Here is a 27,395-nt window from a genome sequence, read left to right as displayed (position 1 = left end):
TAATTGTAAAAGTGATTTGCTACAACTAAATAAGTCATGTTTCCCTTGCTGCGTGGCCAGTTTTGACTCTACGTGACATGATTTTAATAATTGTTGCAGAGGATCAAAATACGAAGTAACATAACTCGTATTTAACCATTCAGCCTTGAAGTTTTAAAGAAGAAGAGTATTCCAACTACACATTTAAATCATATTTTAAAGCCTGACCACTTATAGAACAGTATGCAGAGGAACAGAACGCTATAAATCACATTGTATAAGCCAAAATGAGATATAAATAAGCAAGGTTAATTATCGATTGTTTGAAATCAATTCGCACTTATTGACCGAGGTACACGTTAAGATGAGCTTGAATGTATGTTTGCAACTATTTTTTTGTGGCTGAATTCTGCAATAAATAGTGGATTGCTTTTAAGAAGTCGCAAATACGCCAACATTAAGGCAAAACGGTGGACAAATATCATAATCTAACAATTATTAGCGCCCTTTTCGTTTTCGTGGGCATTTTTGTCGTTACTTATTTCGTCTTTCGGGCTGACAAACATAAAAATTCCCCATTGGGAAAAATTGACCAATAAGAAAGACAAAAAGAATGACAATGTTACTATGTAGTATAGGCATGATTTTTGTCGTTCGTGTGGGTTAATTTGTATTTGTAATGAAGATGGCTTATACAAAATGTGAACTTTAATAGAGACAAATAAGCAAAACGTTTACGTAATTTATATCAAGCTCATAACTTACAAGTAATACGAAAAAATAACAGTAGATAGTAGACATCGCTTTAAACAACTGCACAATCGTGACTATCGTGACAACTTGTGTCGAGTATGTGACGCTGTTTACATGTATATACAAACGAATAAACAACGATGATTTGATACGTAATCGATTGTTAACAATGTGTGTTCTATAACTAATACTTTCATTTAGGTAAGAATACACTGTCCTCAATTCATAATTGATATAAATACATTAATTGTCTTATTATAGTTTTCTCTCTTCAATTTACTTACGTACTCGACTTCACTTACATATATCTGAAACAAAACAAAAAACAACTGTTATAAAATGCAAAAAAAAAACATTGAATCATGTAATATAGCTGCGTAAGTAATAGTTATATATATTGAGTAATGTTTCTTTGCCATTAACCGTCTTTGTATAATTATTCAAACATTATAACTAAATGGCTCATTACGTGAAATGAAATATAGCATAACATCTTACAGGTTTTCGAAATTGTGACTACAAATATATATAGCTAAAACCAATTGGTAATTCTTATTGTGTACTGGTCGCGTATGTATTGACTGAATCTAAGTTCATCATTTGATTTTCGAACTTCTCCAAACCACACATACGTTCATATAATCGGTTTATATCAACCATAGCCATCAACAACAAAAACATCTTAATTTGAATGATTTCCTTTTAAATTGTAATATGTGTTATGTTTTTATGCAGCGTGTTCCAGTTACATAGAGAATAACAGGTTACTGCCTGATAGTTAAAAAAAAATATCCGACGAGACTTAGAATAAAATAACGGCGAGGCTTGTTGAGCCGTTATTTGAATCATACCAAGCCTGAAAAATTACAAACTATCAGGCAATAACATTAATAATATTTTTCGGTGTATCATACATTTTCGTCCGTCATTTTATGTATAAAAACGAAATACTATCGCTACGACGCTTGATTTTTAGCGGGAATGAACATGATTTGGTCACGTTTGAGGTGCTAATAATAACATCATCAGCAGTTGCACTTAATATGTATTAAATCTTTTTTGTATGTGTTTGTTAGTTTGTGTTGTTAAAATATATTAAGTCTTGCAATCAAATCGCGTGTTTTAATTTGACTCTTTTGTTTCAACATAAATGATTACGTAATATATACATGTATGCCGGGTCATATGAACTACCTCCAAATAGTGACTTACATGAACACTTCCTGTCGAACGGATATATAAAAACAAGAAGGTAATGTGGGCCCTGGTCGGTCACCTGTGTAGTATTTACGTTAAGCATGGGATATTATTGTTGTTTTGTGAAAAGAAAGGGTTTGTTGGTTCGGCAGATGATAAAAATATGCGTCGTAAGTTGTTGTGTTTTTTATAATTTGCGTTGATGTGCTTAAAGATAGACATGTGTTACCCGTGGTGATAAAGCTATAGTTTAGATAACAGTAATATGATGACAGTATATTAATAATTTAATAATCAGCAAAAGAGGAAGAAAGTTCTTTCGCCATTTATTGTTGTCTGGCTTTTAGATCACCAGGTCGGAATCTCAGCATCTTTGGATGTTTTAGGGTATGACAAGTTAAAACTTGTTTTTGCAAGAACAGCCTGCAATATCGAACACAGCTGTAGTTTTCAACAGATAGAGTGTTCATTAAATAGTGTTTGCATAATAAAAAACAACCAAAATGTTGCCTTGTTATGATACATGTATATCGAAGTCGGTTAAAGAAGATGTAAATGAGTATGGTTATATCTACTAGAAAATCAATATTGATCTTATTTAAGGTACTAATCCTTTAACACTCGATCTTTCTTATAGTTAAAAGCATGTGAACATATGTGCAAATATAATAGTACTTAACTAGCACAATTACATATTGTGGTATGAAACATAATTCATTAGCTACTTATTGTGTTCTATCACGACAATTTTATATTGCATCGTTACAAAATGACTCATACTTTGTAAGCACTCACTGCCCTGGGTATTTAGTGTTGGCATAAACTTAATTTACAAACATGCAATTTTCCTCTAGAGAGTGTATTAGCACGTTTTTACCCTAAATTTTCAAAAAGCTTTTTAAGATGAATTATGAAAACCACTTTCATAATTTGCGAAAAAGAATAGTATGTTAAAGCTTTTTGAAAATTATGTTTCTCAATAGTGCGAATTGTTTCCAAAAAACAATATCATGTTAGAAAAAATACAAAACGTTCAACCACAAAAAACAATCTCTGAATCAGATATGCATGTGTGTTAATCATACAGCATGATTCGTTTACCTGCAGTGACATGTATTAAACAAGGAACGTAGATTGGTCATTTTAAAAACTCTTGTTGTTGATATAAACAGTATTTGCCATTAACTTATAAACTTTAAGGTAAGTGCGCCAAGAGATGGCACAGACACGTGTATTTCGCGACGAATTCATATAAATAACCCTTAACTTTATAATTAACCGGCGGAAAGTATCAACGTTGAGTGACACTCTCTGAAACCCGTTCATCATGAACACCACAGAAATCGTTTCGCATGCGGAATATTTAGCTACATTGATTTCTCAATAATACAAATTAGCGTTCTTATTTCTTTAAAAGAGATGCAATATTGTCTAAGATTGCTAACTGATTACTGATTATTGAGAGTAGACAAGTCCATATTGTCAAAGTGTACCCATACTTGTTTCTAGGCCAGGTTATGGTACGTTTTGATTTGAAGGGGATGACATGATTTGTTCAGACTGAGAAAATCCACAATGATATGTGATTTCATACATGTGTTATTTTTAGATGGAATTTAGCAATTTATTACATAATTATGCATAACATAAAATGAGTTTTGTGTGTCGCCAATTAAAATTATATTTATACTAATTAAAGTTTAATGTTCATAGAAGTATATTTCGAAAGTGTGCTGCGCTGAAATTTAAACCTATAACATGTGTAATATCTATTTCCATATAATTGTGCGTTTTATATTGGTATTCACATACCTAATCGATGAAGCAAAGGACTCATTTTTGATAAATGTGCATATAAATGGTATTATTTCTCTTTATAGAGTAAAGGCATTTATTATTAACACAAAAAATATTCCGTAATATTACGCGTAAAAATAATTTTGTATACTACTGTTCCTAAGAAATTCATGACGAAAAATATTTAGCATGCTTATATGAATTATTCTACACTTGCCTCCAGTGGTATTTGCAATCATGTCTACTAAATATTGCGCACTTTAATACAATTTTTCTCAATTGTACATTTTTAAAAATCGTTTTTGCTGCCATGCCACTTGTTAAATAACGCCAACAAAACATATTTCAACTGTTCTGTTCAACGTAGTTGTTTTACAATTTCGACTCGTATCATTCCAAGATCAGTGCAGCAACAAATAACTTCCGCGAATGTTCTTAAATTAAAAAAGTACATTAACTGACTGATTGTGTTTGCTTCTGTCCAGTATATTTTTTGATCATCATGTTGAAATTGCCGACGATAACGTAACAATATTAACAGACGTTTATGTCGAAATATAAAGTGGAACAAAATCTATTTGTTTATAATTTAACGTACGTCGGGTATTGAAATCTATGTATCAATAATATCAATTTTAATTAAAAAACAGTGTTTCTGATTACATTTGACGCTTGCTATTTAATAAAGAAGATACAGTGTAACTTATAAATGCGAAAAAAAAGCCTTAGCGTTAGATTTCTTGCTTCTTAAGCATTTCTTTATTAGTTTCGGTAAAGCCCTCGTATATCCACAAGAAGGACACAAACAACTCGGCTTAAATTTCATATATGGCAATGACATTATGATATGTTTCTATTAAAGTGGTACAATGCCTGTATGTCTGAATTGCGTCACGGTCGGCACGCATTCCGGTCGCATTTGGGAATATCCAGGTCAAAGTGAAAAGTCAAAAATAGATAATGATTATGCTGAGCAAGGGTGGAAATCGTGTGTTTAAGTTGTGTAAATGAGGCTTATTTGTACGATTGAATTGGAATAGTCGGATCATGTTCTCTGTTTATGAAAATGAAAAACGCTAGCCGCTCAATAACAAGACTTCGGATGGAGAAGTGTGCTGATTAAGTGTGTATGTAGCATACATGCAGACCCGTCTTAAAAGTGCATTTGGGGTCAAGTAACGTCAAGTTCAATATTTCGTCATCTATAAAAATGTATATCAAGTTAAAAGCTCTATCTTTCGAGTATATTGGATGGACGTTTCACGCTAAACATTAATGTGTGTAGATAGCGAATATGCATAATTCCATAGGCAAAGTAAGTTTCGCTACTTTTTAAGAATAAGTAAAACTTTGAAAAAGTGGCCTCGTTGAACGGCCGCGATTCTCTTTGTGATTGATAAATGTAGAGATTGAAATTTTCATAATCTGATTAACTAATACAGCCTATAACACATTATATAATGAGCTGGAAACTTGTACACATTTTACCTTTCCTTTTATTCATAATCAAAGGGAACATCTATCGATATTTAACCACGTTTTTATTACCAATAATGTTAATACTTACTCTACATGAGCGTCGGTATTTGCTACTCTTACATACATATAACTGCATGTTTACCTCTGATCGTGGTTAATTAGTTGTAAGGCATTGATTGCTTCTATCGTTGTATGATAATAAAGTAGCCACTGAAATTATCACTGCGTTTTACTTCGTTTGTTTACCCAAACACAATACACTGACGACGAGGATAAAATTTTGTGGATTATATTAAGGGAATTTTAACCGTTTAATGAAATTGTGCGTGAAATTCTGGATATAAACATAAAATGGCAACGACCCTAATTGGGAACATTTACAAATATGACAGCAATGTCGAATCAATTTTGGGAAAACCAACCACCCCTCCGAGAAATGCAGACTTAAGGATGCAGTCTGTACCACTGTAAGGCAAATGGACATATAAATATTATGCGTAAGAAGCTTAAGTCGGTGAGGTATATGGAGGAAAACGTTTAAGTGATCAACCTTGTGAAAAAAGGAAACAACCGATAGCATGTCTTTCTCTTCTTCCAACACACGAACGAGTCACTAATGGTCGGATGCAATTGTCAATTGCTGACAAAAGAAAAGTTCGCGAATTCGAATAAGGCCAACGTGTCTAAGCGCGAGATTTCAGACCTACTTCAAAGGAAAAATGTTATGTTTGTCTTTATTGAATTTTAAAAAGAGTATATACAATCTTTTTTACTGTTTGTAAAAAATTATGCCTCTACGACACGCATAGCGTAGCAAAGCTCAGCCCCGAAGTTCTATATAACTGCATGTTGACCTCTGATCCTGGTTAGTTAGTTGTTAGGCATTGATTGCTTCTATCGTTGAATGATAATTAATTACCTACTTAAATTATATGCGTTACACTTCGTTTGTTTACCCAAACACAACAGACACCATACGTATAAACCATAAATATTTAACGTGAATTCAGATCATATTTGTGGAATACATGTATTTTTGTTACATGAATAAATACCGAACATGGGGCGGATTGTAAGACAAGTATTGTTACCCTCTAAGCGAGATTTCAAATACGATTTTAAAGCTTGGAAAGCAGGTGTGCACGGGTTTTTTTTTCTTCTATGTCTATCTACTCTAAACTTGCCAATAGAGAATCCCATGCCAAAATATTAAATATTTGAATTAGAATTTTGTCTTTTTGGCTTTTTGTGTATATATGACAAGATGTAAAAATAAATGTTTTCATATCATTTTTCTGTATTATTATTTTGCTGCAGTATTCTTCTGATTTTTTTTGCAAAAATGACCAATGAAAGTACGACAATGAAAAAATATCATATGATCACACAAACTATAAAATAAACAGTTTATAACGATGTTATTTAACCATATTTCAGATTAAAACAGGTTTCATTGAAAATTAATAAACATGACCTATAATAATATGATGTACACAAAAGCACTCACTACCGCCAATAAAGGATCACTGTTAACAGCATTATCTACCCTGTCAGATCAACAGTTGGAGCATCGTTTCACAAATGTGTAAAATTGTACATTTATCCAAGGGGAACAATATGCAACATTTGTTTCTTATTTGATTATACTTTTTTTAAATCCACGATAGTGACCCCCTATTGGTGTGACCCCCTATTGGCGAGTTGACTGTATGTATACTAAGTAACAAAAAGACGAGGCATTCGTTCTCAACCAACAATTGCGGAACAAGCATTCAGATTCTTTCTTTTGGTGAAGCTGCACGATTTATACAAATAAAGTGGATTACAATGTGCAAAATGATAAACCGAAATGTATATAATAATATACCTTTCTCAAATCTAAACCAACATATCAAAAAGTCATGCAATAATTATTTAAAATTTGATATTTATTAAGGCTTAGTGTAAGAGAAAGAGAACACCTTTTGGGCCCTTAATTTTCTTCATTTCTCAGAAGATAATTGTTTGAAACAATTAATCAAATAATGTTTTTTCGGATGTATATCTTGTCAAATATCATCAATATAAATCATAAACAAACTGTACAAATAAATAGAAGTAAAATAACTATTATCAAATGAAGATTATTACAAATCAATAAAAAGGAAACATGTAATGCTTTAAGTCTGTTATTCACACGTTATGGTGATTTTTTAGTCGTATGGGACCAGAGAGCTTTATTAGAAAATATTTCGAAGGATCAGGCTTAACGCACCATACATTGCGCTTGTCATGTTTGCCTTTATTTAATTTTAAATAGAGTATATATACTCTTTTTAGCGTTTGTTAAAACATGTTTAACCTTGTTAAATACACAATTGTAAAAAAAAAATTCAGAGGAATTAGTAACAGAAAATAATTGAAAGTCGAGATCGTTTCAATTGCAAAGAATGTGTTGCTGTTAAGCAGAAACCTCCGTCTGTATGTATTTCTTTTGACCTTGCGGTCAAGGATAACACATGAAAGTGCAAGCACTTAATCTAAGTTAACAATTTCACAAATCAATTCAAAAATTCATTAACATGCATTTAAGTTTAACATCTTCAGTGTTGGTGCTCCTTTAATTGGTTAACATGCATATAAAGCAATTTTGGAACACAATCATCCAAAAATAACTTGATTTGGGGAATCTTTCAGACAGAAATATGGAATTATGTAGATTTTTTTATTGATTGTCAACATACATCTAAAAACACATGATTAGACATTAGACATATGAAGCAACACTACTGTTTTGGTCTGTTATATTAACTAAAGTATATTTTTATATATTTATTTTAACATGCTATTTAGGTATGTGTTAACATAAACATGTTATTTGCTTAAGTATTAAAATGGTTTTGCTTCATATTGTTACTAGAAAATATATGTTTGAGAAGGTGCTATAGTAATTTTGTAAAGAGTGAAAGAGAGCGGGTAGAAGCTAGGTAAAATAATAGGAGATAGGGAGGATTTGTAAATATTTAAAAAAAGATAAAATAAATCATGAGATAGAGGTTTTACTTTTATTACAAAATTTGTTTTAACACAACAAATAAAAGAAGAGTGGGGAGAGATAAATACACAAGAATAAAAAGGAACATCCTAAGATGTAGGCGATATTCGCAAGATTCTTTTAATGAGTTATTGTAAAGTGGTGCCATTGTTTTATTATATCTATATTTTTTACATTTGATAAAAGAAATTTGCTATTTCAATATAATTTTCATTTTAAGAGCATTTTTGAAGGTCTCTTTATTTGGCTTTTCGGCTTTCGGTTGTTAGTAACGCGAGACGCATACGCAATTTAGTATTAATAACTCGAGTTTTCGCAAAATCCTGCAGACGGCATTACCCCAGTTGCTGTGTTGAAGTTCACATTATGTTTGATATGGTTGCAACGATTTATTTATCTAGCAATAACGCGAGACAAACATGGGGTGGACTGAAGGACGGAAAGACGCAAGACACGATTTTAAAGCACTTCATGTAAAATACTCATACCCAATAGAATAAAATAAAATAATAAAACACAATAAATTAATGCCTTTGATTTGAAATAAAATGTTAAAGGAAGATCATGTTACATGTTTAAAATGTTAAAAGTACTAACACAATGACTCTCTAAATGAAAATAGGTAATAAATTATATTAAATTATGCCGAACGAAGAAATACATTGGATCAGATTTGGAAAATCTGTTGAACAGATGTTGTTGATATGATTCCTTACGGTCGCCTTTTAGCAATGCCTCAAACTCAACAACACATTGTTCATTTCATTTTAGTTGTTTAGCTCAATTTACGTGTATATCACAGTGCTAACTATCAACCATTATATAATAAAGTGGAATTCTGCACATATTTTAAGCTGTCCTTTGATTCATCATAAAAGAAAACATATTAAGCTCTAGTATTTTATTATAGAAGTTTATATACACACTTGATCATGTGTTTGATAAGGTTCCGCATGTCGTTAAACCTGTTAGATCACCTTTTCACTCGCACATACGGTGGCCCCGGTTTTTAGTTGTTAAATAATAATCATATATACATAACCCTATGTTCTTTAGAAAATTGATTTCTTGTCTTAAATAAACGACTTAATAAATAACAATACATTATCACCTGATTTTGTTTCTAGACATTATCTATCTATATTTTACCACGATTTGTATTACAATTAATTTTAATACATACTCTACATGAGCGCTGGTATTTGCGACTCAAGCATACATAAGACGGTAAGAGTATAATGTTTCATTAAGGAAACCAGCCATATACAATCCAATAATAGCTCGAATAAACAGAGAATCAAATCTACTATCGTGAAAATTAATCACGCGCCAATAACTTTATTTATATTGGAATATTTAAGGAATATCATGTTACATTTTTAAACTGTTTAAAATACGGTTTGGGTCTGAAAATAAAATTATAGGATATGGGCTGGTGCCAACATAAGTAATAGATTTTATACACCTTAAATAATCTATTGAACATTTCTCGAAACGCTTGTTCACTAATTAATATTGGCCTTCCGTGACTAGCACCAAATGTTACACGTTACATCAGCAACCAATGACGCACCCCAATGCATCAAAATTGATACAGAACTACCGGATATAGAGACTGAAATATGGACGCCGATAATACATGTCTGCTTTTATATAATCCATATAATCACGCAAACATCTGGGGTGATGTAAGTCGCTTTTATACATGATGTCTTAAACTGACATGAAACCGGTATTGATTTATTTTTCCAAGACAGGAAATATCGTCGGATGCGTTAATGTATTTTGCGCCAACGTTATAATTAAGTTTCGTGTTAATTAACGTCTTTAACAAGTGTGTTTTGTTAACATACAGGAACACGTATTAAAACACACAAAAATATGGAAAGTTCATACTTACAACTCGTGCCGTTGATATCAACAGTATTTGTCATTGAAATAAGTACTTTATTGTGAGTGCATCAAGAAACGGCAATATCACGTTTGTGTTTTTTGTATTAATGTTGAGCAAAACATTGACTGTTATGACATCAAACATTAACCAGCTTGTTACACATGTCGCCAAATGTGATTAAAACAATAGTAATGTCGTATGTCATGATTATTTTACACGCCTAGCGATGGTACAGCAAGCCGATTTATCATAATCAAACGGCTGAAGTGAAACTGACATTAAGGTGTGTTTGTTTCAAATAATCTTTAGTTGTTTTCCACTAAAGCCACACCTTGCTTCTGACTTTGAAATGAAATACATGTTAATCAATACATATAGATACAATTTGAAAGTGTGCAACATTGTCATTAAATCTGTAGCCTAGTTAGTAAGTAATTTATTATGAATGAAACGGTACTGCTGTTAAAACCGAAAGTAGGATTTCTAGACGTATACGTCAATTCATTTCGACAAACGCGATTATTTTTAAGTTGTAAAGCGCAAAAAAGACGGATTTCTACCTTGTACTCACCAGATATATTCTAAATGGCATAGATACAATTAAAAAGATAGCCTAGTTAGCAAGTAATTTATTATTTTTCAAACGGTACAGCTTTTCAAACCGAAAGTAGGATTTCTAGAGGTATACGTCCATTTCGACATCTTGTACATGCCCTGTTTTTCTTTGGGGTAATTTAACAATTACATTCTAATATGTTGCATAATATAACATAGGTTTATATTTGTCGCCATTGAAAGTTTACTCGTTGACAATTAATTGCAAGAACTGTCTAGTTCAACAGTATTCTGCGAAATGTAACATTTTAAAATTATCTATATCGACATGACATGTACCGTACAGATTAGGCAAAACAAACTTAATAGAATGGATTGATAGTTTTTAAGGCAGATTCATTTAAGAACACATTGTTTTGTACGTCATCGCCTTTTAAAAACATAATCCTCGCGACACTTCCATTTATATTGAGAATTTTTTTATAATTATATATAATTTTGTTTTATATATTTCATATTTATTATTCAATGTTTTATATTATTATATAAATACAATTGTCAGCTAGATTTCCGCTTGTTACTTTTGGTCTTGAAATTCCTTATCTAAGTGGAAAATTACTTGTGTACAGAAAAAACATGACAAAAGAAGTATAAAAGAAGAATAATGCATATTTTACCTTTCCTATTAATCATGATAACAGGAAACATCTATCCATATTTAAACACGTTTTATTACCATTAATCTTATCACTTACGCTACATAAGCGTCGGTATTTGCGACTCTGACATACATGGATCTGTTGGGGGTTTATAATAATAATGCTATATTTAGAAAAACAGACATATATAATACAATCATAGTTCGAGTAAACGAAATACTTTAATCTACTATACTGATACTTAATCACAAGCCCATAACTGTATTTGTATTGAACTCTTTAAGGAATATAATGTGGCATGCTAAAACTGTTTAAAATACTTACTTTCTTCCGCTGAAAATAAAGATATGCGATATAAGATAGTGCCATTATAAGTAATACATTTTATAAATTTCGAAAATTTATTCATTATAATGCAACAATAAGTGTTATAAGCACAGGCAGTTACAATGTTTGTCAATAGTACACAACTAATAAGTCATATATAATACAATAATAGTTCGAGTAAACAAAATACTTAAATCTACTATACTGGTACTTAATCACAAGCCCATAACTGTATTTGTATTGAACTCTTTAAGGAATATATAATGTGGCATGCTAAAACTTTTTAAAATACTTACTTTCTTCCTCTGAAAATAAAGATATGCGATATTAGATAGTGCCATTATAAGTAATACATTTTATAAATTTCGAAAATTTATTCATTAAAATGCAACAATAAGTGTTATAAGCACAGGCAGTTACAATGTTTGTCAATAGTACACAACTAATAAGTCAATGGTATATTGTTTCTTATATTGTATATTTATACCAATCTTTAAAGAAAGAATACTATTATGTGCAGATTCGTGCGCTTTTGACGTTCATTTAATATGGCTTTTGATTCTCTTATAAATTTTATTTCGCAAAATAGGAACTCAATGGTTTAAATTTGTGGTGGCGTTTATACAATGTATGTGACAAATTTATATATTATTAATAGTTTTGTCACAATTTGATTATACACATGTATATGTTAACAATTGAAATTATAAACATGGACGTCTAAACAGTAATCATTTAATAAAGCTATGATGTTAGTTATTGTACTATATACAAGTCTTTGTATAAACAGTCATTGTCAAAGAAATACCATGCGGCATGTATGAAATACTTACCAAAAGGCAAACCAGAAGGATCTAAAATTGAAAATAAGAAGTATTACGATGTGCTAAGACACATAATATACTTTAGGTAATTTAAATGACAGGTTGAACATGCCTAACGTGGTAACTATAAAAAGGAGTCTTCCAGGACTAACACAGTATGTTATTTATAAGTGGGAGCAGTGGTCTAATGGCAGGACGCTGGCTGATGGATCAAGAGATCCCGGGTTCGAATCCCGCCCTGACCACTGGAATTTCCTAGAGCAAGAAACTTATCCCACATATGCTCCTCTCCACCCAGGTGAATACATGGGTACCTGTGAGGGAATTAAGTTAATGTGTCGTGCCAAGATGTTAACGGACGACTTCTGACCCAGTGATCAGGGAAAACATTGTAAAGCGCCTTTGAACGCAAATCTCGAGTATGAAAAGGGCGCTTTATAAATGTGGTAAAAAAAGTAAAAAGAGAACATCGTTTATGGACAGAAATTCACATAAGGGACAGAGTGATTCTTTATCAGAATGTAGCATGCCGTAGTAAATACATAAGAACTTTGAAAAGTTCATTATATTAAATCCTAAACCGCTTTAAACACTACCTTTATATGTTGATTTGTACCAACAAAATATAATATTGTTTATATAATATTGCATGCAAGCCATAGTGTGAGGCAAATCAACAATTTTAATGTATATATGTTACATTGTAATTCATAAAAGCGCCCCTAGTAAGCATTGCATTATCATATTTGATACAACTCCTCTCAGAGATATTGGTTAAATGTATTGCAATAGATGTAGTTAGTAAATTTAAAGTGCTTGATATCAGTCCGAAATGGAGACACAATTTAAATGTACTTGTTAGTAAAAAAATATATGAAACTTTGTCTTACGTAAACATATATTTAGGGCTATTTCAAGTGTTATCTACTTGAAACACTTTATTTTATTTCAATATGTCTTATTGTTTTGTTTGGAATAGTTCAGGATGGTATTCACGTCAAAGCGTATATTTTCCACGTCATTTATCTTTAAATAACTTAACGATATTAACTTAACATTTCACATACTCAATTGCGTAATATAATGATATGGCATTTGTTTGTCAAATAATAGAAAACATGATAAATTGTACACTTCCCAGTATCAATTGTTTCTCTAACAGATATGGCATTTAATACGCCTGCGTAGATCTTTTTTTAGATCCACGCTAGTTTTAAGTCGCCTATTTGAGGACACATTTTATTGCACGTCATCGCCTGTTAAAAACATTACCTTGAAGTTCAATGCACCTAAATTTATATTGATTAAACGTTATTTAATTATATATAATTCAATTGCATTGTAGTTAAAATATTCTATGGTTAAGATACAGCATAGAAATAGAATTTTAACCACGATGATATTAAAAAATACAATTGTCAACTAGATTTCCACTTGTTACTTTTGTGATTGAACTTCCTTATGTAAGTAGGAAATTACTTATGTAAAGTAAACACATGACAAAAGAAGCATTGACGATCTTTCTTCATTTCATCAACTAACTTTGGATTTTAACTAACACTTATGATGTTGCGATATAATTGCAATGATAGATTTGAATGTTTACCCAGGAATATTCTTTGTTTAAGCATAAATCATATTCAAAAACATTATGTCGATGTGTATAATAATTTTTACTTTTGAAAATTATGTAACTCTTGTGTGCAGAAATACCATTATGCTCTGGTGTCTATATTGTCTGATATCGCTGAACATCGGCTGACCTTTCAAAAGTGTCGACATAGATACCATAAAATTTCTTAAAAAGGTTAAGAAACCGTACACTCATACTTTTGTCTTTTATCCCCTGTATAATCCGTACACAAACAGTTACTCACCACATACTCCATCATCCATCCTAAATTTCTTCCAAGTCATGGTAGAATTCTTCGTTTTGTTTAAAAATGTCTTGCAATCACTCACTGCAAAGAATTCAATAAGCTTATTCTAATATAAGAAGGAAAAAAAGTGAGGCGGAATCGGTCGCTTTTTTTAAATATAACGAAATACAGCTGAAATGTTTGCGGCGTGTTAAACTATCTAAATTAGAATTCATATTTGGCGTAAAAAATGTACCGACCCTACTTTTTCTGCATTTCAGGTTGAGTGTTTGACCATTTTTATATAGTCACTTAAACCACTAATATGTTTGCAATCTATGTGGCTTGCTATATTCAACCATAAAAGCTCAATTAACGTTCAATTCACTGAAATAGACGTAATAAAGATCTAAACATAGATATTTGAAAGAATTCTGCATTTTAATAAGTATTTGTAAATAATAGGATTATTTTTGTAATCCTATTTTTCGGCGATGTTAGTGGAAACAGGTGACGTTTTTGCTTCACCTTTCGCGTAGATTGTGCATCCTTCACTGTGAAACCAATGAAGAAGGTCAATGTGAAAATTTTTATCAGTAGACCGTGCCCGGTCCGTTCTAGTCGATGTGAATATAATGACAAAAAATATTTTACACAACAAACATTATGCTTTTGTAACGCGAGAAATAGAGGCTGTTCCTTTCCACTCAACAACTGTAAACACTATTACATGTATTAGGGTATATAGGTAAGAAGGTCAAACATTTGTGTTATTTTTCTTACCAAACACGATTTTGTTATACTTATTTAATGATGTTCGAGGACAGAAATTTCCATAATCTGAATTATTTTATTTTGAACATTAGTTCTCTATTATTGAATTGAGTACAGCGCATGTTATCGATTGTAGCAAACAATTAGCGAAAACTCTACCTTGAATACCACAGCAATAAGAGTCGTCATATTAAATCAGGGTAGGTCACGTAATTGGAACCACAGGTGGTTAGCGCGCGGCTGTGATATTAATTGGTAAAAACATAATTGTTAAGTAAAAATATTCAAATTAGATCGGCAAATCGATTTCTCTGAATAAAATCACTATCATATAGCTATATATATTTATATATATATATATATATATATATATATATATATATATATATATATATATATATATATATATATAACAAGGTATTCAACACAAAATGACCCGAAAACATGGTGCATCGCTTTGAACAGACATTACTTGATCCAGTGCGCAGCTATTAAACGGAGAAACGAATTACCTTTCTGAAAATGTACAATACTTGTACAAATGCTGGGTCAAATTAAAACAAGAGGGCCTAAAAGGCCCAAAGTCGCTCACCTGAGATTAAAAGAAATGACCTGTTTTTTGCATCCAGAGATATCAATGGGACAAATGTTCTAACCAAGTTTCATGAAGAATAAACAACAAATAGCCCCCTTGAGGCCATGTTTTTCAACAGACCTGAACTATTTTTGGACTCGTCCAAGATATCATTGGGACAAATCTTCTGACAAAGTTTCGTGAAGATCCGACAATAAATGTGGCCGCTACAGTGTTAACTAGGCAAATATTCATGACGCTCAACGGAAGACAGACAATTGACCAAAGGTGATCCCAAAACTTCACCATGAGCAAAAAGTATTATTCTCATAAAGATTGTCACCATGTTTGAAGATGATATTATTAAAACTAATTGAGTAAACTAAATCAAGATATGATAACAACATTTACACTCAGGAAGTGTCATTCAAATTGAATTAAAAATGTGACTAAAAGTGTTCATAATGTTTCACTATAAACAACCGTAGACATTAAAAAAAACTACCATCCACTGAGAGCCTTGTTTATAAACAAACATAAACTATTTTCAGACTCACCTTGCAATTATATTTCCAATTAAAAAATCAATACATCTGTTTAAAAACACAAATATTTGATAATGTTGGTTATTGTATTAAACAATAAAACACAGTTTTTTTAGCAGAAATGTGAACCCTTCAAGAGAGAGTATCTTGAGCATACTAGTATGTTGATGAATAAAGAGTTCTTTCAAATTCCGGATAAGGAGTTACTGCCCTTTCTATAAATATAAAGTTATAAGATCACTTCCTTTCTGGCATTGGATTCCAATGCTTGAACCTACAGAAAAAGATCGAAATTAAAAAAATCTACATTAATCTGTAGAGGTTTCTTAGCTATATAACAAAAGCATCACAAAATGTCTGGAAGAAGTAAACCAACAGGAAAGAAGAGGAAAGCTCAGACAAAACTGCCAGAAAATCAGGAAACTAGAGTGTTAAGTCAAGCTTTTTTCAGTCCAAATTTCATGAAGATTGGGCAAACAATGTGTCTTTTAGACTGTTCACATCTTTTTACTATATACATATAAAGAAAACTGCTCCACCCCCTGGCGGCCATGTTTTTACACTGATCTCGACCATTTTCAAACTCTTCCGAGACATCCACATAGCTAATGTTTTGACAAAATTTCATGATAATTAGGCAAAAAATGTGACTTCTAGAATGTTCACAAGCTTTTTTACTATATAAATATAAGGAAAAAGACCCCCCCCCCCCTGGCGGCCATGTTTTTTACCGATCCAAACCATTTTCGATTTCAACTGCCGTATCCAGGTATGGTAGTGCGGTCTCCTTTGCTTACGCAAGTGAACCAGTCTCGGGAGGGTTACGAGTAATGTAACTTTGTGAGCATTTATGTAATGCGGAAATATTTATTCCACGAACACTTATTTCCGGTCAGTTGTGAAAACCAAAGCAGCTTTAACGAAAATAACTAACTTTTATTCCAAGAACTAGGAAGATGAAGAACAATGACATAGAATTGAGAACAGGTACAAGCAAAGTCTAAAGAATCTAAGCATCGTTACAAAAATGAACAAAATACAGCAAATACCTTAATGAACTTAAAAAGAAGTTCACAATCTGTAAAAAAAACTGATATAAATATTAGTTACTGTAAGTCTAGAAGTTGCTTCAAAAATCTAGTTTAGAAAATAGGTCTAACTTAATCTAAAGAACACAATTTATGGAGATTAGGAAATTCAGTGAATCAAATGTAAAAATAAGAAGAATTTACTAAAGTTTTTGAAATAAAATAGAGTATTTCTAATTTAGAAAATACCAAATAAAAATAATCTAAATAATAAGAATAATTTGGAAAATAATGCCAACATGTCTTGATGCTGGTGTAAGAATAATTAAGAGAATCAGCCAAAACAGCTTATTTTATACAATTTATAGAGCACTGGCAGAAGAGTCTATTTTCCCTTAGAACAGTCCATTTATCAATGATCAATATATTCCCAAATTCCAGAGCAGAACTAAAAATAGATTACTGAACCAGGTTAAACAAGGGAGATAAATACTGTAAAATTATGTACATGTTGTCTTTCTTTCAGCTATCTCTTAGTTGATAGGCTTATTATAAGTGCTAATGACCAAAACAGTTATGTTAATTATGACAATTCTGTGTTATGAAAAATTACATAATACAGTTAATGTTACATAATAATGACATAATAAAACCAAACTTTACCACACAGTAAAAAGAAATGTTCTGACCACATCTCATGAAGATTGGGCAAAAAATGTGTTTTATATTCTGTTCAAATGTTTTCACTATTTACATATAGAGAAAACTGCCCCATCCCCCGGCGGCCATGTTTTTCCACCCATAATGACCATTTTCGAACTCGTCCGAGATATCTATAAAATCGATGTTTATATTTTTTATGATGACTAGGCAAATAATGTGAAGACTTCTAGGGTGTTCACAAGCTTTTTTTACTATATAAGTATAAGGAAAATGACCTTCCCTCTGGCGGCCATGTTTTTTACCGATTCGAACCATTTTCAAACACAACCGTCATATCCAGCAAACACATGTTCTGACCAAATTTCATGAAGATTTGACCAAAATATGTGACTTCTAAAGTGTTCACATGTTTTCACTATATTCATATAGAGAAAACTGCCCCGCCTCTTGGCGGCCATGTTTTTTCACCGATCTAGACCATTTTCGAACTCGTCCGAGATATCAATGAAACCAATGTTTTGACAAGTTTCTCTATAGCCATATATGGAATACGTCCCGCCCCCTGGCGGCCATGTTTTTGAATGGACCGGAACCATTTTTGAACTCAACCAACATATCATTTAGACAAACATTTTGACAAAGTTACATGAAGATTGGGCATCAAATGTGCCTCCTACAGTGTTCACAAGGTTTTTCTTTTTTTTACCTAATGACCTTTTTTTTTGTCCCAGCATAACCCATTTTCGAACTCAGTCGAGGTATCAATGGGACAAATGTTCTGACCAAGTTTCATGAAGATCAGACAATAAATGTGGCCTCTGGAGTGTTCACAAGGCAAAATGTTGACGACGGACGACGCACGACGGACGACGGTTAAAATGCGATCACAAAAGCTTACCATGAGCAGGTTGTGCTCAGGTGAGCTAAAAAAACTAACACGATACACAATTCGCGTGACCTACTCGTCATGTTATGTTACGTATGTTACTCTGTCTTGCTATTTCAAGGCAATTAGAGCGAGGATACTTTTGACATTTGGATTTGTTAAATGGACCGAATAAACACGGCATGAAGTGGACAAAAATGACAATGTAAAAAAAATATCCTACAATTTACTGAGAGTTATATGAACACGCTAAAGATAAGGGCTTTGGTTAATCGGGTGACATTGTTGAATATAGTCCTCCGGTCAGTAATTATGACATAATGACAAAACTGAGTGCTGAACTATAGCATCCGCTTATTTTACTGTTTATGATATACAACAAAAACAAACATTAACAAAAAATAAGAGTGTGTGTCACTAATATGAGGAAAACCGGATTAGATGGTTGAAGACATTACAATGGACAATATATAAAGATAAATATATAAAGATCTAAATGCTTTTCGTGGAAATCGATCAAATATTATTTATGCTGCGCGTCATTCTCACGTCTGACTAAATTGACAAGTGCATAATCTAAGACCCGACACCCATCCACAAAATGATAAGTTGGTGTAGCCTACAATACATAATAGTAACTCAATTGACAAATGATTACATTGGTCATAAACTAAGAACTCATTACTTTATATGCCATTTTGGAAATCTTTACTTATAGCTTAACATGAACATTAATACAAAGTATGTGTTGAACAATTCGTACTGAAATTCAGCTTGACCTCATGTTGAGGGAAACCACTGTCTGGCACACAAGAAAAACATACGCATGATACTAAATTTATTTTGTTTCATATTTCAAGAACATAACACTTTTTTCCCCCTGACATTTCAAATATTTTAACAGTTATTGAAATGTTTGTGAGTTTGAATTAAAAATATGCCTTTGAAATGTTTTCAAGTTAAAGGAAAACTGGCTGTACCGGTGTTTAATTCTATCCGACAAGTAAATAAAGGGTTCCATCTAAAAAAGCGCTCAAATGTGTAAATACAAGCGGTGTACGACTGATTAAGACTCGTCCATGAATGCATCGTCATATAAATTATCAAGTATCAGTACATGCTTTTCATTATAATCAAGTTGAAAAACTGCTATACATAATTCTCAAATGACACAAATATACTCAAACTGAAAATACAATGCAACAAAATAAAACACATGCACACAATCGCCTATATTGTGCATTACATGTGCGTGTATGACGGGAATGTAGTGATGCTTACTTATGTTTCTTCTGCAATCATGAATGACGTCATAACGTTGCAGAGTGAGCAGGTATTCCCATAATCTACCAATTGTGAAGCCGTGGTAATTCCATCGATCAAGCCACATCATAGTCGGACTTTTCACTTGATTCTAAAACAATGAACAACATTGTATTTATGATGACAATAATTTGTTTCATCAAAAAGTCAGCAAAACCCGTTGTTCAGTGGTGGAAAATGTTACATTGTGTATTGGGAAACAGCCTGTAAAAGGCCGGTTTTTTTTGTGGCAAAAAAATAACTTTCGTTAGAAACGTCTATGATAAAAATAAGACAAACGAAATCGCCATGTGCCCTACGGGGCTCACCTCTGACCCGAAGGAACAAACTTTTCTGCAAAGGTAGAGCTCAGAATAATAAAAGAACTATATGAACTATAAATTGAATAATAAGATACATACGAGGAAATGTAGTCGCCCCTGGCGATAACGTTGTTTAGAGCATCGAAACGAAAATGCGACGCAAAGAGTGCTTACAATGTTTCATTATTGCCATTTAAAGAAAACTTCCACCACCTTGAGGGTCTTGCTTTTAAACAAACTGAAACAATTTTCAGACTCACATTGCAATGATATATCCAATAACAAACAATAAACCCCGTTTAAAACTTAGATCTGTGTGAATCACACCAAAACTACCGACCTCATTAATAAACTGTGTGCCTCAAAAAATTGCAAGCTGTAATCTTCTTTTATCAAATGTGTCAGTCTGACACCTTATTCCCAACAGTGGAAATATTCTAGGGTTAAAGAAAGGTTAAGCTGCAAGCCTGTTACACAATCATCAAATTGTCATTTCAAAAGGTATCAATGAATACCACTGTATCAGAACAATGAAAGCTTTGAGAATTCAGTATTAATAAGCTGCTAATCTAAAAACAAACACACACTGTTTACTCAGAGATATTTATTGATTTAGCTGCTATGCAGGTGGTTGACATGGCTGATTTGGAGATATTAGAGTGGTTACCTTACAAGCCATGATTGGAGGTCAAACACGAGTCAAGCTTTAAACAGTTGTTTCTCTACTAAGTTATTTTCTGAAAATAAATATAACAATATGACAGTTTTAATAAAGATTATTCAGATGCATAAACTATGTATTTTGCTGTTAATCACCAAGCAATGATACTTATTATTATCAGCAGCAGCAGAAACAGTATGATCATCATCAGCAGCATCATCATATGATCATCATGATCTTCAGAAAGAACAAAAATCTGCTTTTTGGGGAAACGATCATATCAGTCGCAATTATTCCATAAGTTACCAAGTTGTCTTAGGAACTCTACGAAACGCACGATAACACGCTTGAAAGTAGTGGGAACGACTTATTAACTCGTAAGAATGGCCTACCTTACTAAACCTGTTCATCTCACTTAGTAACAAACAAAATCAAGCCAACTTACGTATGGTTATTTTATAGTCAAAAAGCTGTTAAACACAAATTTAAAACAAGAGGGCCCAAAAGGCCCAAAGTCGCTCACCTGAGATAAAAGAAATGACCTGTTCTGTGCAGGCGAAGATATCACTAGAACAAATGTTCGATCAAAGTTTCATGAAGAATGAACAACAAATGGCCCCCTGGCGTCATTTTTTTTTCAACAGACTGGAATCATTTTTTGAATAAGTCCAAGATATTATTTGGACAAATTTTCTGACAAAGTTTCATGAAGATCCAACAATAAATTTGGCCTCTACAGCGTTAACAAGGCAAATATTCATGACGCACAACGGATGACAGACAATGGACAAAAGGGGATCACAAATTTTCACCATGAGCAAAAAATATTATGCTCATAAAGATTGGAACCATGTGTGAAGATCAGCAAGTGTCATTCAGATTAAACTAAAAATGTGACTAAAAGTATTCACAATGTTTCACTATAAATAACTGTGGTAGTGCAGTCTCGTTCGCTCACGCAAATGAACCGGTCAAGGGACGGTTACGAGTTATGTAACTTTGTGAGCACTTATGTAATACGGAAATATGTATAGAGTCAAATTAAAGAACGCTTATTTCCGGTCCGGATGACACCACTGACTGGTTGTCATTCAATTAACTAAAGGCGTCCAGTCAGATACGCCTGAATACACTCAATTAATTAATCTATAAGTGAAAACCAAAGCAGCTTTAAGGAAAATAACTAACTTTTATTATAAGAACTAGGAAAATGAAGAACAATGACAGAGCAGGTACAAGCCAAGTCTAAAGAATCTATACATCGTTAAAAATGGACACATACAGCATATATCTTAATGAATGTAAAAGGAAGTTCACAAATCGTCAAAAAAACTGATATAAATATTAATTACTGTTAGTCTAGAAGTTGCTTCAAAAATTAAGTTTATAAAATATGCCTAACTTAATCTAATAATCTAAAGAACACAATTTATAGAGAGTGGAAAACTCCAGTGACTCAAATGTAAAAACTAAGAAGAATTTATAAAAGTCATTTCAATCAATAAAGTCTTTCTAATTAAGAAAATGCCAAATAAAATAAGCAAAATAATGAGAATAATTTGGAAAATAATGCCAAAATGTCTTGATGCCGGTATTACAATAATTAAGAGTTTAATAATTTCAAAATTCCCACCTTTTCAAGAGTTTTTACCTTTTCAAGAAAGCATCACGAATAGACTGTATCAGCCAAAACAGCTTATTTTATACAGTTCTGAGAGCACTAGCAGAACAGTCTATTTTCCATCAGAACAGTCCATTTAAAGACATTTTGATTGCTTAAAAATATAATATCTACGCATAGACTAAAAACATAATAAAAACACTCAAATCAACACTATTATTTAAATTGAACATAACCAACAACTTCGACTAAGGAGTTTTAGGAGTGTGCCCGGGATATCTGCTCATTTTTTATCCTATTTGATCTCCCAAGTACTGATAGATTCTCAGCATGAAATGGCACCATTAATTACAGAAGCTGTGCTACACTGATACATGATACAGGTGTTACACACCACTATAAGAGGTGGGCAGCAAGTACCCATTTAATCATGCTGATAAGATTTCGGTGAAGAAAAACATTACAGTGTATTTTGAACACAGAATACTAGTAACTGTTTATGTTATAATCCAATTTAATATCAATATAAAAAAAACAGCATAATATTCTCATGAACAATTTCATTTATATTTTCAATGCTCTATTTACACTAGCTGATGCATACATCATAATCAAAAAAGATGCTCTTTCATTTCGATGAAAAAGCGTATGAAAATAATTAGCTATAATTAATATAATTTATATAGAACAGCACTGTTAATACCTGAACAACAGAGGTTTTTCTTTTAAAGTCAAAACTCATTTGTTTGCACAAAATTGTAATCTAAATAAGCATACAAAAGGTTACAAATAATATCAAAATGAATGTACCTTAACACACTATAAATGCTTAAATTAATGCACATGAAACATAAAAGCACTGTACAATTACTCTATTTTATTTTGATTATACTTTTCCGGTTGTTCAGACTTACGAACGCTCTCTGAATTCAGGAAATTGTCAAGCACTAACTGGGTCTCAATCTGCGTTTCTAAGAACCATTCTTGTAGAATATCAAAACGGTCATGTGTCAATGGTTTTTCCACAACTCTGTGACAAATGTTACAAGAACTTAATTGCCTGTTAGTCTCAGTTTCATTACACAAGGACTGTCCACACCAAACATAATCCGCATCTTTTATTGTTCTATTTTCCACTTCATCTCGTAGGTGAAATCAAGAGACTGTCTCGTCATTTACAAACTGTTTCAAACTCTTTTCATTGTAAAAGTAGATTCTTTCTATGTTGACATTATGCCTGCCATTAATGACATAGAAAATACGTTGACATATATCATACTTTTCAGCATGAATTTGGTCACTATAATCCTAATACTAATTGTATTGATTTGTCCTTCAACGAATTGTTAACATCAAAACACGTAACAAAGTTAATTTGCCTTGGAATTAAATTTTGAAGAGCAGACTTTATATAATTGTCTATACCTGTTGGAAAATGACTAGCAGCAGCGACATTGTCCACCTGGCTAATTGTTTATGCTGCTTCATACCGTTTTTTTCCCATATTTGTTTAGTTGAGACTTTACTCCAAGCTCCACTGCACTCATTAAAAGACAGAATTGACTGAAACTTGCTGTATTTATAGGCAAGAACATCTTCATACTCAATAGTACCAGCTAAATGTTCAATAGATTTTTAAAAGTAGCTCTCAAACCAAACTATTTTCCTCCATTCATCCGAACTGAAATGAATCTTATGTTCTATTACAAGAGTTTTAATATTATTCTCATCGATGTGTACTCTATCAAACAGAGTTGTGACGTCACTGAAGGTTGTCTTTGATATCAGCCGATACATTTCATATGATGATGTAATGTGTGATTTCATTTTTTTCCATACAGTAGGTTACATTGAATTAATTTTGAAAACAGTTTACATCCATGAGAAAAATCACTGAACTGATGACAATAACGTAACACTGACAACACAGGCACAGATTCTGTTCCGTTTATAAGTTTTATCCATCGTTTGTAGTTGTTAAATGTTCTTTTGACATTGGATGCGTTCAAATTGTATCTTTTTCTTAAGCGCCGAAACAAATTCTTCCAATTTAATAAAGTGGTCGGAATTGCTCTCGTCGTCTTTAAAGACATGAAAATGTTGCAAAAACTGCATTATGGCAAATCCAGCACGTCCTGAAATACAATTTATAAATTAATTGAGCGATAATATTGCTGATTGATATTTGATTGTGACATTTAATGATTCATTTTATAGAATATTTAAAGACACATCCTTTATTGATAATGTGCATTCAAATGTGATTTCTTTTGTTATATATGGACAAAGAAGGGAAAATATCTGACTAATCAAATTTTCTTGTAAATTGCACAATTATAAAGACTCAATTTTGAAAAAAAAGAAATGACACCAAACGTACAGAATTTCCTTAACAGGTCATTGTGTTTGAAAATCATAGATTACTAAACATATAAATAATCTTGAATATAGATATGCATGTAAATATTATAGAGCCTTATGAATGATATAATATCAAACAAACACTTCAAAATAGTTAAAATAAGAAGATAAATATCCAGTCATAGTAGCTTTTATAGAGAAGAGCATGTAACATTACATTAATAAAAACACAGCATACTTAGATTTTGATTATATAAATAACGAAAAGACTAACCTTCTCACAAGTCTCATGAACATTTTTTCTTTTTAAATGTCTCAATATCAGCATGTAAATGTAATACTAAAACACGGTGTATTAAAAAATTAAAAAAATATCAGAATCACTATAGATATGTGTATGCAGGTTGTGTTTCCATATAAATTGTAAGGTGAATAATGTCTTTGAAATAAACATTATGGAAATATATTGTTACTACTGATCCTTATCTAAGAGGAAACCATGTAACAACTGTGTACTTGATCTGCAATAAATATTGACCAGACCAGACCAGAGAAGACAGGCAGTGGGGTTATCAATTACATTAATTACCTGCAAATTGTACTCTGTATGGGTTTTCTCAAAGATGGCTTATCAGTAATAGTTTCCATTATAGATTAATTTGCAACAAACTGATAACAAATGTAACAAAACAATAAGTACAGATTTAAACAATAAATTACAACTTCAAAAATGTCATTATACTAGAAAAATATGCATTTTAAAGTATTTACCCTTTAAGCGTTTTGAAACCAAGGAGTATAACAAATTCCAGAGGTGAACTAAAATAGATTAGGGAATCTGAGTCAGCAGGTTAAGCAAGGGAGTTAACTATTAGAAAGTATGTACAGGTTATCTTTCTTTTACAGCATGGCTTTATATCAGATTCTTGTGAAAAATGATTAAATAAAATAAGTATAATGTAATGATAATCAGCTAAAGCTAAATTTTACCACACAACTTTAGACATACAAAAAAACTTCCACCCCCCCCCCCTGACATCCTTGTTTTTAAACAAACATGAACTATTTTCAGACTCACCTTGCAATTATATTTCCAATTAACTAGAGTGTTAACAAGGTTTTACTATAGCCATATACCCCGCCCCCTGGTGTCCATGTTTTTCAACCAACCGGAGCCATTTTCGAACTCATCCAAGATATTATTAAGACATATCTTCTAACCAAGTTTTATGATAATCGGACAATACATGTGGCCTCTAGAGTGTTAACAAGGTTTTACTATAGCCATATAAGGAAAAATGCCCCGCCTCCTGGCAGCCATGTTTTTCAACCAACCGGCATCATTTTCAAACTAGTCCAAGATATTATTAGGATGAATCTTCTGGCCAAGTTTCACGAAGATCGGACAATAAATGTGGCCTCTAGAGTGTTAACAAGATTTTACTATAGCCAAATATAGCCATATACGGAAAAATGCCCCGCCCCTTGGCAGCCATGTTTTTCAAGCAAACGTTACCATTTTCTAACTCATCCAAGATATCATTGAGACCAATCTTCTGACCAAATTTCAAGAAGATTGGACAATAAATGTGGCCTCTAGAGAGTTAACAAGGCAAATGTTGACGGCGCACGACGCACGACGGACAAAAGGCGATCACAAAAGCTCAACATGAGCAAGTTGTGCTCAGGTGAGCTAAAAAGTAACACAGTTTAGGATATTATTTATTTTGCACGATTTCAATTTGACAGATTCGCGCGTGTGTTAAGATTGGTTGATTATGTCGGTAACTCGAGTTAGTTTTCTTGTTTCCTTGCGTTATTTAGTCGTTCCAACGAGAAAGCAGTGTCGTTCCTTCTAGTAAGCGCGGAATCGTAACTTGTTCTCTCAACTTACCGACTCAATTTGTGAGAACGGAATAAACAAGAGCACCGCATAACGGGTGCCACGCTCGGCTGCGGGTGCAGTATTGAAAAAATGAAAGCTTGACAGAATTTTTTTTTAAGGTCACAGTGACCTTGACCTTTGACCTTGTGAGCCGAAAATGGGTGTGGCATGTATAACTCATCAAGGTGCAGCTACATATGAAGTTTAAAAGTTGTAGGTTGAAGCACTTTGATTTTAGAGCCAATGTTCAAAACCTTGACAAAATGGTAAGGTTTTAGCACGGCGCGGAAGACACGACGACGGACACGACACGACACGACGAGCTGGCTATGACAATACCTCGGGTTTTCTCCGAAAACAGCCGAGCTAATAAAGACTTGGATAGAGTCAACCGACATTCAAGTGTCGAGGGTGT

General features: G+C 32.4%; 1 protein-coding gene across 1 annotated transcript in view; it reads right to left on the bottom strand.

Annotated features, from left to right (window-relative positions):
• Nucleotides 1-1,026: 1,026 nt before the first annotated feature.
• The window catches only part of LOC127852433 (uncharacterized), a 28,362-nt gene continuing 1,993 nt past the window's right edge, over nucleotides 1,027-27,395 (bottom strand). Inside the window, exons 2-5 of the mRNA XM_052386388.1 lie at nucleotides 20,109-20,241; nucleotides 14,376-14,459; nucleotides 12,508-12,528; nucleotides 1,027-1,040 (exon numbers count right to left, since the gene is read on the bottom strand). Of these exons, the coding sequence (XP_052242348.1) occupies nucleotides 1,027-1,040; nucleotides 12,508-12,528; nucleotides 14,376-14,459; nucleotides 20,109-20,241 (252 nt within the window). The remainder of the gene's footprint in view (nucleotides 1,041-12,507; nucleotides 12,529-14,375; nucleotides 14,460-20,108; nucleotides 20,242-27,395) is intronic.

The sequence above is a fragment of the Dreissena polymorpha genome, chromosome 12, assembly GCF_020536995.1.
Source record: "Dreissena polymorpha isolate Duluth1 chromosome 12, UMN_Dpol_1.0, whole genome shotgun sequence".
NCBI classification, from domain to species: domain Eukaryota; kingdom Metazoa; phylum Mollusca; class Bivalvia; order Myida; family Dreissenidae; genus Dreissena; species Dreissena polymorpha.
This window is presented reverse-complemented; position numbering and strand designations above follow the sequence as displayed.